Source organism: Salvelinus namaycush, chromosome 21 (assembly GCF_016432855.1).
Source record: "Salvelinus namaycush isolate Seneca chromosome 21, SaNama_1.0, whole genome shotgun sequence".
NCBI classification, from domain to species: domain Eukaryota; kingdom Metazoa; phylum Chordata; class Actinopteri; order Salmoniformes; family Salmonidae; genus Salvelinus; species Salvelinus namaycush.
Window position 1 is genome coordinate 30,942,272 of NC_052327.1, and position 14,658 is coordinate 30,956,929.

The window sequence follows — 14,658 nt, forward strand, 5'->3', positions numbered from 1 at the left end:
CCCTCTCCATCTCTTCCATCTCCTCAAGGCTCCTGTTGTGACAGCTCCATGTCCTTGGCTTGTATATGAGTCCGGCTCTGTTTCCGTGTGCTTGGCCTGTTGGAGTGGGCTCACAGAACCCTTCTTGGCATGATGTGTTGCAGTGGGCTCAGGATCCGTAAAGAGCCTGTCTTAAGCTATCTTGGCTCAGACAAGTGCACCAGCAAAGTTTCACAAGATGAGAGAAGGGAGACTGGCGTGGGTGAAAGAGAAAGATGGGGAGACAAAGGCTGGGAGTGAGATGGAATGTGGAGAGAAGGGTTGGTTGAGAGAGGGCATTTTCCACCAAGTCCCATCATTAGAGAGCCGGTGTAGTAAGATTGAATCCTACTACACTGGCGCTGACCCTCGTCGGATGTGGCAGGGCTTGAAAACTATTATGGACTACAAAGGGAAACCCAGATGCGAGCTGCCCAGTGACGCGAGCCTACCAGACGAGCTAAATGCCTTTTACGCTCGCTTCGAGGCAAGCAACACTGAAGCATGCACGAGAGCACCAGTGTTTGGATGACTGTGTGATAAAGCTCTCGGTAGCCGATGTGAGCAAGACCTTTAAATAGGTCAACATTCACAAAGCCGCGGAGCTAGATGGATTACCAGGACGTGTACTCAAAGCGTGCGCGGACCAACTGGCAAGTGTCTTCACTGACATTTTCAACCTCTCCCTGACTGAGTCTGTAATACCTACATGTTTGAAGAAGACCACCATAGTTCCTGTGCTCAAAGAAGAGAAGGTAACCTGCCTAAATGATTACCGCCCCGTAGCACACACGCCGGTAGACATGAGGTGCTTTGAAAGGCTGGTTATGGCTCATATCAACAGCATTCTCCCGGACACCTTAGACCCACTCCAACTCGCATACCGCCCCAACTCGTATTGCCCTTTCGCACCTGGACAAAAGGAACACCTATGTGAGAATGCTGTTCATTGACTACTTATCAGCGTTCAACACCATAGTGCCCTCAAAGTTCATCAGTAAGCTAAGGACCCTGGTACTAAACATCTCCCTCTGCAACTGGATCCTGGACTTCCTGACAGGCCGCCCCCAGGTGGTAAGAGTAGACAACAACACGTCTGCCACGCTGATCCTCAACACTGGGGCCCCTCGGGTGTGTACTTAGTCTCCTCCCGTACTCCCTGTTCACCCACGACTGCGTGGCCAAACACGACTCCATCACAATCATTAAGTTTGCTGACGACACAGTGGTAGGCCTGATCACCGACAACATTTAGACAGCCTATAGGCAGGAGGTCAGAGAACTGGCAGTGTGGTGCCAGGACAACAACCTCTCCCTCAATGACAAAGGAGCTGATGGAAAAAGCGGGCTGAACAGGCCCCCATTAACATCAACGGGGCTGTAGTGGAGCAGGTCTTGAGTTTCAAGTTCCTTGGTGTCCACATCACCAACGATCTATCATGGTCCAAACACACCAAGACAGTCGTGAAGAGGGCACGACAAAACCTTTTCCCCCTCAGGAGACTGAAAAGATTTGGCATGGGTCCCCAGATCCTCAAATGTCGACAGCTGCACCATCAAGAGCATCCTGACCGGTTGCATCACCGCCTGGTATGGCAACTGCTCGGCATCTGACCATAAGGCGCTACAGACGGTAGTGCGTATGGCCCAGTACATCACTGGGGCCAAGCTTCATGCAATCCTGGACCTATATAATAGGCAGTGTCAGAGGAAAACCCATAAAATTGTCAGAGACTCCAGTCACCCAAGTCATACTGTTTTCTCTGCTACCGCACGGCAAGCGGTACCGGAGCGCCAAGTCTACCCCCTGTATATAGCCTCATTATTGTTATGTTATTGTGTTTTTATTATTTTTTACTTTAGTTTATTTGGTAAATATTTTCTTAATCAACAGTGCAGTTCAAGAAGAGCTACGGGCTTGTAAGTAAGCATTTCACGGTAAGGTCTACTGTGCACTTGTAGTCAGCGCATGTGACAAATAAAGTTTGATTTGAACTTGTGTGATTCAACATCCCACACCTCTGTTCTTCATGCTTGACTCCCCCATCCCACTCTATCAGAACAAAAGGAATTGTGAAAGTGGATGTTGCAGTGGTTTGCCATAGCGATGTGCAATGCGGGGAGGGAATAGGAGGGTCTAGTATCTGGTGGCTGCAAGGCTGGGGAGTGAATGCATAAGCCTAGGGACAACAATGCCTCCCAATCTCTGAGCTGTGTGTATGTTAGTGTGTGTCTGGGCTGAACAATGCTGCTCTGCCTCCTGGGCCATGGGATGCTTTTACATAATCCAGGTCCTCTCTGCCTGCTGCAACACACACACAAACTTCTTTAGGTTCGCTCAATCACAGAAACGCTCTCTCTCTCCCCCTCTTTGTGTCTGTCTTTCACTATTGCTAAGACTTTGGGGAAATGTTTGACAGGCGCACTGCGTCAGAGGTGTAACACCGGTTATCACACCCCAGGAAATCCTGTTAGCAGAGAGGGGTGTGGCCTCATTCTCCTGGACTCCACTTCCTTAATGTTTCACACTACGGAAAAGAAGACGAGGCGACCAGGATAGGAATCCATTTGAGATGCATAAAAAATAACTTCCTCCCACCTGCTCTTATATACACAATGAGACCGGGGGAGGCTATAGTAACACTGGGAGTAGGATGACTTTAACCACAGACACTGCTCTAAGGTCAGTTTTACATCTTTACCCCTACTGGTTATGGTTAGGATTGGTGGACTGTAAACGGATCCTAGATCTGTGCCTATAAGGACAGCCTCTACCTGGAGCATAAGCCTAGCAGACAGACAGCAGTTAATAGAACATCACATGACTACAGGACACATTGACATGGGAGAGCGCACTACCCATTGGTTTAGAGGATGCAGGGAAGATGTGTGTTCAACTAGACTTGTTCGCAGCAAAGTCTTTTCTACAAACCGTGCTTGTGGAATGATTTCAAAGAATGTTTGTAAATGCTAAATTAAACATCAGTGACTGAGTTTGATTGTGGCAGTGCATCAACAATGTTTCTTTAATATTGACAGTTAAGACTTGGAAAGAGTCACTTTTAATGAACTACCTTGTGTTGTCACACTGATGCTAACGTTTGATGCGGAAATACCAGTTAAATAGAAACGTTGTGTTGTTGTTGTACACACGTCTGTTACTATGGCCATCAAGGTAAAGGGACCCTCCTATACAGTGGCTGTTCCATGGAATTAGAATGAGTAGAAGGAACATTCCAGTTGAAAACCATGGTCCATATTGGGTGGACTGGCTGCCATATTGGGAAAGTTTAATAAATATTTGATACTATTCTGCCATAATAAGAGCAAATGTGTGATTCAACATACTATATGAATTTTGGAGACTATGTCCGTTCCAGCCATTCTATTCCTAAGGGCTAGTCAACACTCACAGAGCTTCATCCACAGTCAGTCCACAGTAGTGGGAATCCTACTGGAGTTACATAATACTGTCAACATTGTGCTGTTCCAACCATCAGTAATATTATATACAGATACAACATACAAATGCATACTGACTGGGTTATTACAATGAGACCTACAAAAAAAGCACAAGAGTAGAAAGTCTGTGGGCTATTGCAGGTGAGGTTGTTGCAGCCACTACTCGTACAGAACATCTGTTTTCAGACACCCCTAACACACACACACACACACACACACACACACACTCCTATCACAACTCTAACACGCAAACCTCACAGGCCACATTGCGTGCACGAGTGTTGCAAAATAAATGGACACATACAGTATATATTATTCAATCATTTCGTACGCACCGCTCACGTGCTTGAACGAGCGTCTGCATAGCCACACGCTAAAATAGAACTTGGTTCTATTTGAGATGCTCCACTGACTGCAAGACCCCTCCTTATTGAATACCAGGGAGATACACACCCACGTGGATGCTTGACAAACACAGGAGGAGAGATTCATTAAAGATAACAAAACTAAGTAGGTTTCCATTTTTTCTGTGTGGCATCTGTGGATTAATCGTCAGAGTAGAGAAACACAAGATTTTGTATGACTCCGGGTCAAAATGTTAGAAGACCATATGCATGTCAGGTAAAATATCAACCCAATATTCATCTCCCAGGACTAACTAGCAGACCCAACAGCTAGCTAGCTTAAATGTCCATGAATGTTTCGACCTACCTCCAAATTAATATTGTTGGTTTTGATATTTCAACCTGCGTGTCACGATCGCGTCTGGTGTGGATGTACAAAATCAACATGCGCGCAATGGCACATGCAGACGCACGCACGTGGCCGGTGTTGTCAGCATGTAATGCAGACAACACACTCCTATCACAACCCTAACACACACATACTCCTATCACAACCCTAACACACTCCTATCACAACCCAGCCAGTGCACAGTTATAAATAAATGAACACAGCCTTTTAACAAAGCTATCAAAAACAAAGCGTCAAAAAATCCTCCTACAAAGTTTTTTTTGTTCTTTTGTATGTCTACAACAATGTTGATTCCATTATATGTACAGCACTAGAAAATAATTTAATCATAATACACGCTTTCTACAGACATGAAATGGTACTGTGCTAGTCCACGTGGTGGGAGGAGGGGACAGGGGGGCACAATGTGTGCCTATTGGCTAAGTCTCTGGGGGGTGGGGATAGAGAGGTGAGTGGGTGGGGTCACAGAGAGGAAGTGGTGGAGTCAACAATTTCTCTCCCATTACACACAGTCGGTACATACTGGGCACTCACTGATGTGTGTGTGAGAGAGAGAGAGAGAGAGAGAGAGAGAAAGAAAAAAAAATGGGAAGAAAAAAGATTAAGGAATTTAGTTAAATTATACCTCGGCAACATAAACGAACCATGCACAGTGGTCAGTGTCTATGACCGTGACTTAACCATACCGTGTGAAGCGCATGTGGTGGCAGGACCACTGACACTGAAGCGGTTGATATTGAGGCGGAGACTGGTGACGTTCTTCTGTGGTTGGAACATGATGATGTGGACCTTGGGAGCGAACATACAGCCCAGCACCACGAAACCACTGAGACTGACAGAGATACACATGGTGGTGGTCTGGACCTGTAGAGGGAGACAGATAGCATGGGAACTCCATTGGAACAGAGGAGCAGAGGAACGAAGGAAGGATTCTTTTTGTGGACATATGCATGAACAGACACAAAAGCACACATGCGTGTGATCCTGCTTCACACACACCCTACCTGACTAATCACAAAGTCAGATTAATGAGACCAAAGCAGCGGTTTATTTTTTCCCACAGCCTAAGGCTGTGTGTGTGTGTGTGTGCGTGCGTGCGTGCGTGTGTGAACCATGCTCTCACCCTGTAGTCACTGGATGTGACGTAGAATATGGGCAGGAATGCTAGCCAGATGATACAGGTTGTGTACATGGTAAATCCTATGAACTTAGCCTCATTGAAGTTCTCTGGACACTTCCTGGTCTTGAAGGCGTACCTAGATCAGATAAAGGACACGAAAAGAAAGACTAAATAATCCTTCAAGTCAAAAGCAATAAACAGAATAATACATCTTGAGAAGTACACACACACACCACCTACACGGTACACAGGATGACCAGGAGCACGTCATATACTAGTGACAGCAGCATGCTGGAGTCACGGACGTTACACTTCAGGATCACTGTCTGCCGTCGCTCCGGTAACGTAAACCTCCTGGTACCGGGAACCTCCAGCAGCAACCACACTGACACCATCACTAACTGGACCGATATCAGACTGAGACAGATAAACACCTGGGGGAGGGGAGGGCAAGGGGGGAGGGGACACATCAGACAGAGGAACACCATCATCATCTGAACTATAACTATCCATCCCTACCTTCCTCCCCTCTCCTTCCCTCTGTAACGGATGTGAAATGGCTAGCTAGTTAGCGGGTACGCGCTACTAGCGTTTCAATCAGTTACGTCACTTGCTCTGATACCTAGAAGTAATGTTGCACCTTGCTCTGCAAGGGCCGCGGCTTTTGCAGAGCAAGGTGCAACCCTACTTCTAGGTTTCAGAGCAAGTGACGTAACTGATTGAAACGCTACTAGCGCGTACCCGCTAACTAGCTAGCCATTTCACATCCGTTACACCTCTATCCCTGTTTGATTGACAGCTAGGATGACCTCTGACCTGAGAGGTGGGGCTTATGAAGCGCGGCCTTGTGGTCCCGCCCCCGTCCTTTACCCCGCTGAAGATCCGGGCGATCCGATTGGTCTTAGTGAGCAGGGCTGAGTAGCAGACAGCGAATGAGGTGCTGAGGCCGAGGCGTCGCATGGCGCAGATAGTAGGCGAGGGCTTGGCCAGGAAGAGGAAGGTGAGGGAGTAGGACATGAAGACACCCAGCAGCAGGATGTAACACAACTCTCTGCCTGACGCCTTCACCAGGGGCGTGTTGTTGTGTCTCACAAACACCCAGAACACCAGAGATGTACACAGGAACCTGCAGAGGGAGAGTAAATCAGTTTCAGTTGATTTGATTGAATCCCCTAATTCGTCTAGAATTAGTATTAGGCCTAAACAAAAGCCTGTACTTTACACCTATGCCCAGGGCCATTTTGGGGCAAAACATTTTAGTGGCCCCCCTCTTAGCATGACAGAGAGAAAAATGTGAAGCAATTTTACACATTGTCTATTGTGTGCAAAGCTTTCATCAAGGCAAAGGGTGGCTACTTTGAATAATCTAATTTGTTTAACACTTTTTTGGTTACTACATGATTCCATATGTGTTATTTCATAGTTTTGATGTCTTCACTATTATTCTACAATGTATAAAACAGTAAAAATAAAGAAAAACCATTAAACTTTTGACTGACACTGTATTACATTTACATAAGTATTCAGACCCTTTACTCAGTACTTTGTTGAAGCACCTTTGGCAGCGATTACAGCCTTGAATCTTCTTGGGTATGACGCTACAAGCTTGGCACACCTGTATTTGGAGAGTTTCTCCCATTCTTCTCTGCAGATCCTCTCAAGCTCTGTCAGGTTGGATGGGGAGCGTCGCTGCACAGCTATTTTCAGGTGTCCCAGAGATCTTAGATTGGGTTCAAGTCCGGGCTCTGGCTGGGCCACTCAAGGCCATTCAGAGACTTGTCCTGAAGCCACTCCTGCATTGTGTTGGCTGTGTGCTTCGGGTCGTTATCCTGATGGAAGGTGAACCTTCACCCCAGTCTGAGGTCCTTAGCGCTCTGGAGCAGTTTTCGTCAAGGATCTCTCTGTACTTTGCCCCCCGTTCATCTTTCCCTCAATCCTGACTAGTCTCCCAGTCCCTGCTGCTGAAAAACATCCCCAGAACATGATGCTCCTACCACCATGCTTCACCGTAGGGATGGTGCCAGGTTTCTTCCAGACATGAGGCTTGGCATTTATGCGAAATAATTCAATCTTGGTCTCATCAGACCAGAGAAGGGCTGACCAAGGCCCTTCTCCCCCAATTGCTCAGTTTGGACAGCTCTAGGAACAGTCTTGGTGGTTCCAAACTTCTTCCATTTAAGAATGATGGAGGCCACTGTGTTCTTCGGGACCTTCAATGCTGAAGAAATGTTTTGGTATTCCCCTTCCCCAGATCTGTGCCTCGACACAACCCTGTCTCTGAGCTTTACGGACAATTCCTTTGACCTTATGGCTTGGTTTTTGCTCTGATATGCACTGTCAGCTGTGGGACCTTATATAGACAGGTGTGTACCTTTCCAAATCATGTCCAATCAATTGAATTTACCACAGGTGGTTTTCCAATCAAGTTGTAGAAACATCTCAAGGATGATCAATGGAAACAGGATGTACCTGAGCTCAATTTCAAGTCTCATAACAAAGGGTCTGAATACTGAATAAATTTGCAAAAAGTTCGAAAAACCTGTTTTTCGCTTGGTCATTATGGGGTATTGTGTGTAGATTGATGGTGATACAAATATATATATATTTTAGAATAAGGCTGTAACTTAACCAAATGTGGAAAAAAGGGAAGGGGTCTTAATGCACTATATATATATATATATATACCAACTGGTGATACTTATCCCTCTTCCTCTCCTCTAAAGTCTCACCCGACAATGGCGATGCTGATGGGTCCGATGGCCCAGGCGTCCTCCCACATGATGTAGTCCTCGGGCAGGTCATAGCAGAAAGTGAGGTCTTCACTGGGCCACTGGCCGGGGGCGCAGGGCGAACAGGTGAACTCATCAGCCAGGTACTCATGAGCCTCACATGGCGTACAGATCCAACAACAGTACTCTCCTACAAGATACAGGTATAAAACATATACATTAACTTAGGCAGAGTTTATGTTAGAAAAGGAAACTAGGTTGTTTATATGAAAGCCAGCTGCTATAATTATTTCATTCTCCAAAACAAATTACATGGAAACTTCTACTAGTGCTGTCACTAGATCGCAGTGAGTAGCCTGCTCAAAGCCCTATGTGTGTGTGTGTGTGTGTGTGTTCCTCACCAGCCTGCATCTTCTTCATCTCATTGCGGGCACATGGGTCACTGCACTGGGATGGGGGCACCACCTCCCTTGGCCAGCGAATCAGGTCACTGCTCAGGCTCAGAGTCTCCGCCCACTCGCCGATGGGCACATAGCCATAGCGATCAGCGTTGCGCTGGTAACTGAAGATGTTGTAACGTCCCATCCCGTCGCCATAGGGATCAAACTTCACCACAGTCTCACTGCCGAGAGGAGAGAAGGGAGCTGAGAGGGAGATAAGGATGAGGGGAAAGAGAAAGAGACAGCGAGATAGAGAGAGAGGGGGATGAGGAGAGAAGAGGGGCGGAAGGGTGAAAGAGAATGGTAGGGTATGAGAGGAGAGAGATCGGGAGAGAAGATAAGAAACAGAATGGAACTAGTGTCAGGATTTCAATTTCATTTGAAGTCGATTTGAACAAAGCAGTGTCACAGAGGAGTGTATTGAATTCCAAGACATACATTACATACAAAGCCAGTCGAAGTGACACAGTGAGAATGTAGCAAGTGTATCTAGTGGTTTAAACGTGTGTTACAGCATCTCACTGAGGTCAATATACTGTACACAGCAACATAACTGCAGAGAGTAAGAGAGCGTTACACCAGTGTTAACTAACTTGGTTTGAACCCTTGGGGAGCTAACACAAGTCTTCAGGTTTCAGGAAAGGTTACTCTTCTCCTCACTACAAGATGAAACATGAGTGTTTACCCCTCTGAGGTAGGCTTAAACATAGCTGAGACTGAGACTGAGGGACATTGCAACAGTGTTTCCATGATCAAGAAAAAGTCAGGTTGTGTTTACTGAGGGGTTGTATACGTGTGTCATAGTGAGATCTGTTTCCCCATGATGCTGCTGTGTGTTTTATATAGACCCTGTGTTTTATATAGACCCTGTGTTATATATAGACCCTGTGTTTTATATAGACCCTGTGTTATATATAGACCCTGTGTTATATATAGACCCTGTGTTATATATAGACCCTGTGTTATATATAGACCCTGTGTTTTATATAGACACTGTGTTATATATAGACCCTGTGTTTTATATAGACCCTGTGTTATATATAGACCCTGTGTTATATATAGACCCTGTGTTATATATAGACACTGTGTTATATATAGACCCTGTGTTATATATAGACCCTGTGTTATATATAGACACTGTGTTATATATAGACCCTGTGTTTTATATAGACCCTGTGTTTTATATAGACCCTGTGTTATATATAGACCCTGTGTTTTATATAGACCCTGTGTTATATATAGACCCTGTGTTATATATAGACCCTGTGTTATATATAGACACTGTGTTTTATATAGACACTGTGTTATATATAGACCCTGTGTTTTATATAGACCCTGTGTTTTATATAGACACTGTGTTATATATAGACCCTGTGATCAGGTCATATAAGGACTACCATCTACTGTACACTTGGTATTCTAGAGGAGACAAGGGTCAGGTTATTTTAATTCAAATGTATTTTTTATTTAACCAGGCAATTCAGTTGAGAACAAATTCTTATTTACAATGACGGCCTACCCCGGCTAAATCCGGACGACGCTAGGCCAATTGTGCGCGGCCCTATGGGACTCCCAATCACAGCTGGATGTGACACAGCCTGGGTTCGAACCAGGGACTGTAGTGACGCCTCTTGCACTGATATGCAGTGCCTTAGATGACTGCACCACTTGGGAGGTTAAGCCTATCGCTGGGCTATGCATGTATGGTGGTAACATGCATCCCTCGTCCTGATCTTGTCCTTTTACACTTATAAGATCTGATCAAAATCAGTTCCCAATACATATTTTAATTGTCTACATCTTCTCCGAAAATGTGGGCACCACCAGAATAAGGACATACAGTGCATTCAGAAAGTACTCTGATCCCTTCCACATTCTGTTACGTTCCAACCTTATTCTAAAATGGATTAAATCGTTTTTTCCTCATCAATCTACATACAATACCCCATAATGACAAAGCAAAAACAAGTTTTTAGACATTTTTGCAAATGTATAAAACATTTTACATAAGCATTCAGATTCTTTACTCAGTACTTTGTTGAAGCAGCTTTGGCAGCAATTAAAGCCTCGAGTCTTCTTGGGTATGACACTACAAGCTTGGCACACCTGTATTTGGGGAGTTTCTCCCATTCTTCTCTGCAGATCCTCTCAAGCTCTGTCAGGTTGGATGGGGAGCGTCGCTGCACAGCTATTTTCAGATCTCTCCAGAGATGTTCCATTGGGTTCAAGTCCGGGCTCTGGCTGGGCCACTCAAGGACATTCAGATACTTGTCCCGAAGCCACTCCTGCGTTGTCTTGGCTGTGTGCTTAGGGTTGTTGTCCTGTTGAAGGGTGAACTTTCGCCCCAGTCTGAGGTCCTGAGCACTCTGGAGCAGTTTTCATCAAGGATATCTCTGTACTTTGCTCCGTTCATCTTTTCCTCGATCCTGACTAGTCTCCCAGTCCCTGCTGCTGAAAAACATATCCACAACATGATGCTGCCACCATCATGCTTCACTGTAGGGATGGTGCCAGGTTTACTCCAGACACAACACTTGGCATTCAGGCCAAAGAGTTCAATCTTGGTTTCGTCAAACTCCAAGATGTCTGTCATGTGCCTTTAACTGAGGAGTGGCTTCTTTCTGGCCATTCTAGCGCAAAGGCCTAATTGGTGGAGAGCTGCAGAGATGGTTGTCCTTCTGGAAGGTTCTCCTCTCTTCACAGAGGTACTCTGGAGGTCTGTCAGAGTGACCATTGGGTTCTTGGCCACCTCCCTGACCAAGGCCCTTGTCCCCCGATTGCTCAGTTTGGCTGAGCTGCCAGCTCTAGTAAGAGTCTTGGTTGTTCCAAACTTCCTCCATTTAAGAATAATGGAAGCTCCTGTGTTCTTGCGGACCTTCAATAGTGCTGCTGCAAAAATGTTTTGGTACCCTTCCCCAGATCTGTGTCTTGACACAATCCTGTCTCGGAGCACTACGGACCATTAATTTGACCTCATGACTTGGTTTTTGCTCTGACATGCACTGTCAACTGTGGGACCTTATATAGACAGGTGTGTGCCTTTCCAAATCATGTCCAATCAATTTAATTTACCACAGGTGGACTTCAATAAAGTTGTAGAAACAACTCAAGGATGATAAATGGAAACAGGATGCACCTGAGCTCAATTTCGAGTCTCATAGCAAAGGGTCTGAATACTTCTGTAAATATGGTATTTCTGTTTTTTATTTTAAATACATTTGCAAAAAATAAATAAAAATCTGTTTTCGCTTTGTCATTGTGGGGTATTGTTTGTAGATTGCTGAGAAAAAAAAGTATTTTATCAATTTTAGAATAAGGCTGTAGCGTAACACAATGTGGAAAAAGTCAAGGCATCTGAATACTTTCCAAATGGAAGCATGATAGCAGCAGGTATAAACAGGGCTTCTGTGTTGGTAGGCTCTGTTGGACCTATTCTAACTGGTTTAGAGCGCATGGTTCTGAGCATTGTGGCAGATACGCTGACTGGGACTAAAGCTGATATTGTTGTGTGTGAGTGTGTGTTTGTGTGCTGACTAGGACTAGAAGAAGAATGGAGTGTCAGACCAGAGAGGTTATGAAATCCATTTATCACAAAGACAACCTACTTCTCTTCCCCACTCCTTTTTATGCCTCTCTTTCTCTCTTTCTATCTCCCCCTCTCTCTCTCCCTATCTCTCCCTCTCTCTCTCCTTTAGGATATTGGCAGTGTTTAAGCTTCTTCCAGAGATAAACGTTACATGATTTAAATAAGGAAAAGCTGATAAGATAGTCCGTATCTATAAAATAAAGCAAAATAGCCGCACGCACACACACACACACACACACACACACACACACACACACACACACACACACACACACACACACACACACACACACACACACACACACACACACACACACACACACTTGCTGACAGTCAATACATAACTGCATAACACTGTAAGATACAAACACTGCAACACTGCAAGATTAGTTGTTTTTTATCGCTTTGGTACTATTTTCACAACAATGTGGTGAATTGCCAAAACTCTTAGTACAAAGCTCACGCGGACGTGTTTTTAGCGCTCTCCTGACAATTTCGGCTAAACTTCTTTTAATCTCTTATTTTCCATCCTCGTAACACGAACAGCAATTTTCTTGGACAATTTCAGGCGTATCTACATCCATTATGAATCGACTTAAACATAGTCCTCCTAAAACAAGAAGAACATCTCACATCGACAACGTGGTCCAGGCTAGGCTGTCACGCCTGCTCCCGCTCTTCATCCCCAGCATTACGCACTCAAGCCACCATCAGTACGCACACCTGCCTTCCCCCCGTCACGCGCATCAGCGATCATTGGATTCACATGGACTCAATTCCTTGTGTCATTACCTTACCTAAATCTGTCTGTTCCCAAACTCTGTTCCCTGCTTCGGGATTAATTGTCTCATGTCCGTGTTACCTGTGTTCCGACGCTGTTCCTGTCTTGTTTCATTGTCTGTTCCCGAATAATTGTCTGACTCCCCGTACCTGCTTCTTCTGTCCGGCGTCGGCCCTTACATAGGCCAGTTAGCCCTGCTAATTCAGCCAGCTCTACTAACCCAGTTAGCCCTGCAAGCTCCACGAGTCCGACATGAAAATCAACAATGTAGACGACATAAACCATAACCAGAACCAAAGGGTTTTGGAAGCTATCTCTGCCATGAGGGTGGATTTTTCCACCAAACTCGAAGGTGTCCTAACAGGGATTGGTGAGGTTAAACGTGACCTTCAAGCCTACTCTATACGCTTGGACGAAGCAGAGGAACACATTAGCACGGTGGACGATACTGTCGTCACTGTCAAAACAACGACCGAAAAGTTGAAAAAACAAGTGGCGGATCTTACTTCAAAACTAAACTCGCTCAAGAACCACCAGAGGAGGTCTAATTTGAGACTGGTTAATCTACCCGAAAAAGTGGAAAATAGTGACCCAGTTGCATTTCTCGAGAGATGGCTTCATGAGGCATTGGGGCCGGACATCTTTCCGGACCACCTGCGCAATGAAAGAGCCCATCAGCTTCTGGCTCCTACATGCCCGAGAAACCATCTCGACTCCTCGAGTCCTTATCATGAAGTTTCTCAACGTTCAAGACGATATCTGAGTGATGCGGAAAGCCAGGGCTATAGGCAAGGTGATGTACGGGGACCAAGAGATCATGTTCTTCCCTGACCTAGCCGCAGACCTGCACCGAAAAAGAAAAGGCTACATCGGGGTTGAACGCCAACTCAGGTCCCTCAACATTGCCTATGGAATAGCCTTCCCAGCTAAACTACGTCTGACTTACAATGGACGGTCACATGAGTTTGAATCTCCCTCTCAAGCCAAGGCATTCATCCGTGGCATACAACGTGAATCTTCTTCCTAGTCATGTTGCCGCTGTGAAGTTCACCACCACTCTGGACTATGGAGAATTAAACCACCATGGATTATGTGACTGTTGGCAAGCTAACTGTAGCACTGTAGCTAGCATAACAGTTAAGTGAATAATATGGTGAGCTAGCCCGCACAAAGTTTCCTTATATTATTTGTAGCCTGTATGTGCTCATCACTTAGCTCAGTTTCTTCTATATGACAGGCGAGATAGCTGTCCATTGAACGTTGGACGTCATATTTAAGTTTATTTTTGTTATGTTGATAATTCTCTTCCATTGGATTACATAAAACACTGTAAAATCCTGGCAAATATATTTAGCTCCATGTCAATGGACACATCGGGTGTCACACCCTGATCTGTTTCACATGTCTGTGTGCTTGTCTCCAACCCCCTCAAGGTGTCGCCCATCTTCCCCATTATCCCCTTTGTTTTTATACCTGTGTTCTCCGTTTGTCTGTTGCCAGTTCGTTTTGCTCATTCATACCTACCAGCGTTTTTCCCTGCTCCTGCCTGTTTTCCTGCTCCTGTTTTCTAGTCCTTCCCGGTTTTGACCGTTCTGCCTGCCCTGACCCTGAGACTGCTTGCCGTTCTGGACCCTGTATACCTTCTCTGGATTATTAGGAATAAACTTTTATTTCTTCAACGCTGTCTGCATCTGGGTCATACCTCAAATGGGTTATCGGGAGCTTATTCATTCATCGTGCACCACGAGAAGCATTGGGAACTACTTTAT

The 14,658-nt window shown here is 45.4% G+C and overlaps 1 protein-coding gene across 1 annotated transcript in view; it reads right to left on the minus strand.

Annotated features, from left to right (window-relative positions):
• Positions 1-4,695: 4,695 nt before the first annotated feature.
• LOC120066692 (metabotropic glutamate receptor 3-like) overlaps positions 4,696-14,658 on the minus strand; it is a 29,960-nt gene continuing 19,997 nt past the window's right edge. Inside the window, exons 5-11 of the mRNA XM_039018138.1 lie at positions 8,484-8,726; positions 8,083-8,272; positions 6,170-6,479; positions 5,594-5,787; positions 5,357-5,489; positions 4,920-5,097; positions 4,696-4,766 (exon numbers count right to left, since the gene is read on the minus strand). Of these exons, the coding sequence (XP_038874066.1) occupies positions 4,696-4,766; positions 4,920-5,097; positions 5,357-5,489; positions 5,594-5,787; positions 6,170-6,479; positions 8,083-8,272; positions 8,484-8,726 (1,319 nt within the window). The remainder of the gene's footprint in view (positions 4,767-4,919; positions 5,098-5,356; positions 5,490-5,593; positions 5,788-6,169; positions 6,480-8,082; positions 8,273-8,483; positions 8,727-14,658) is intronic.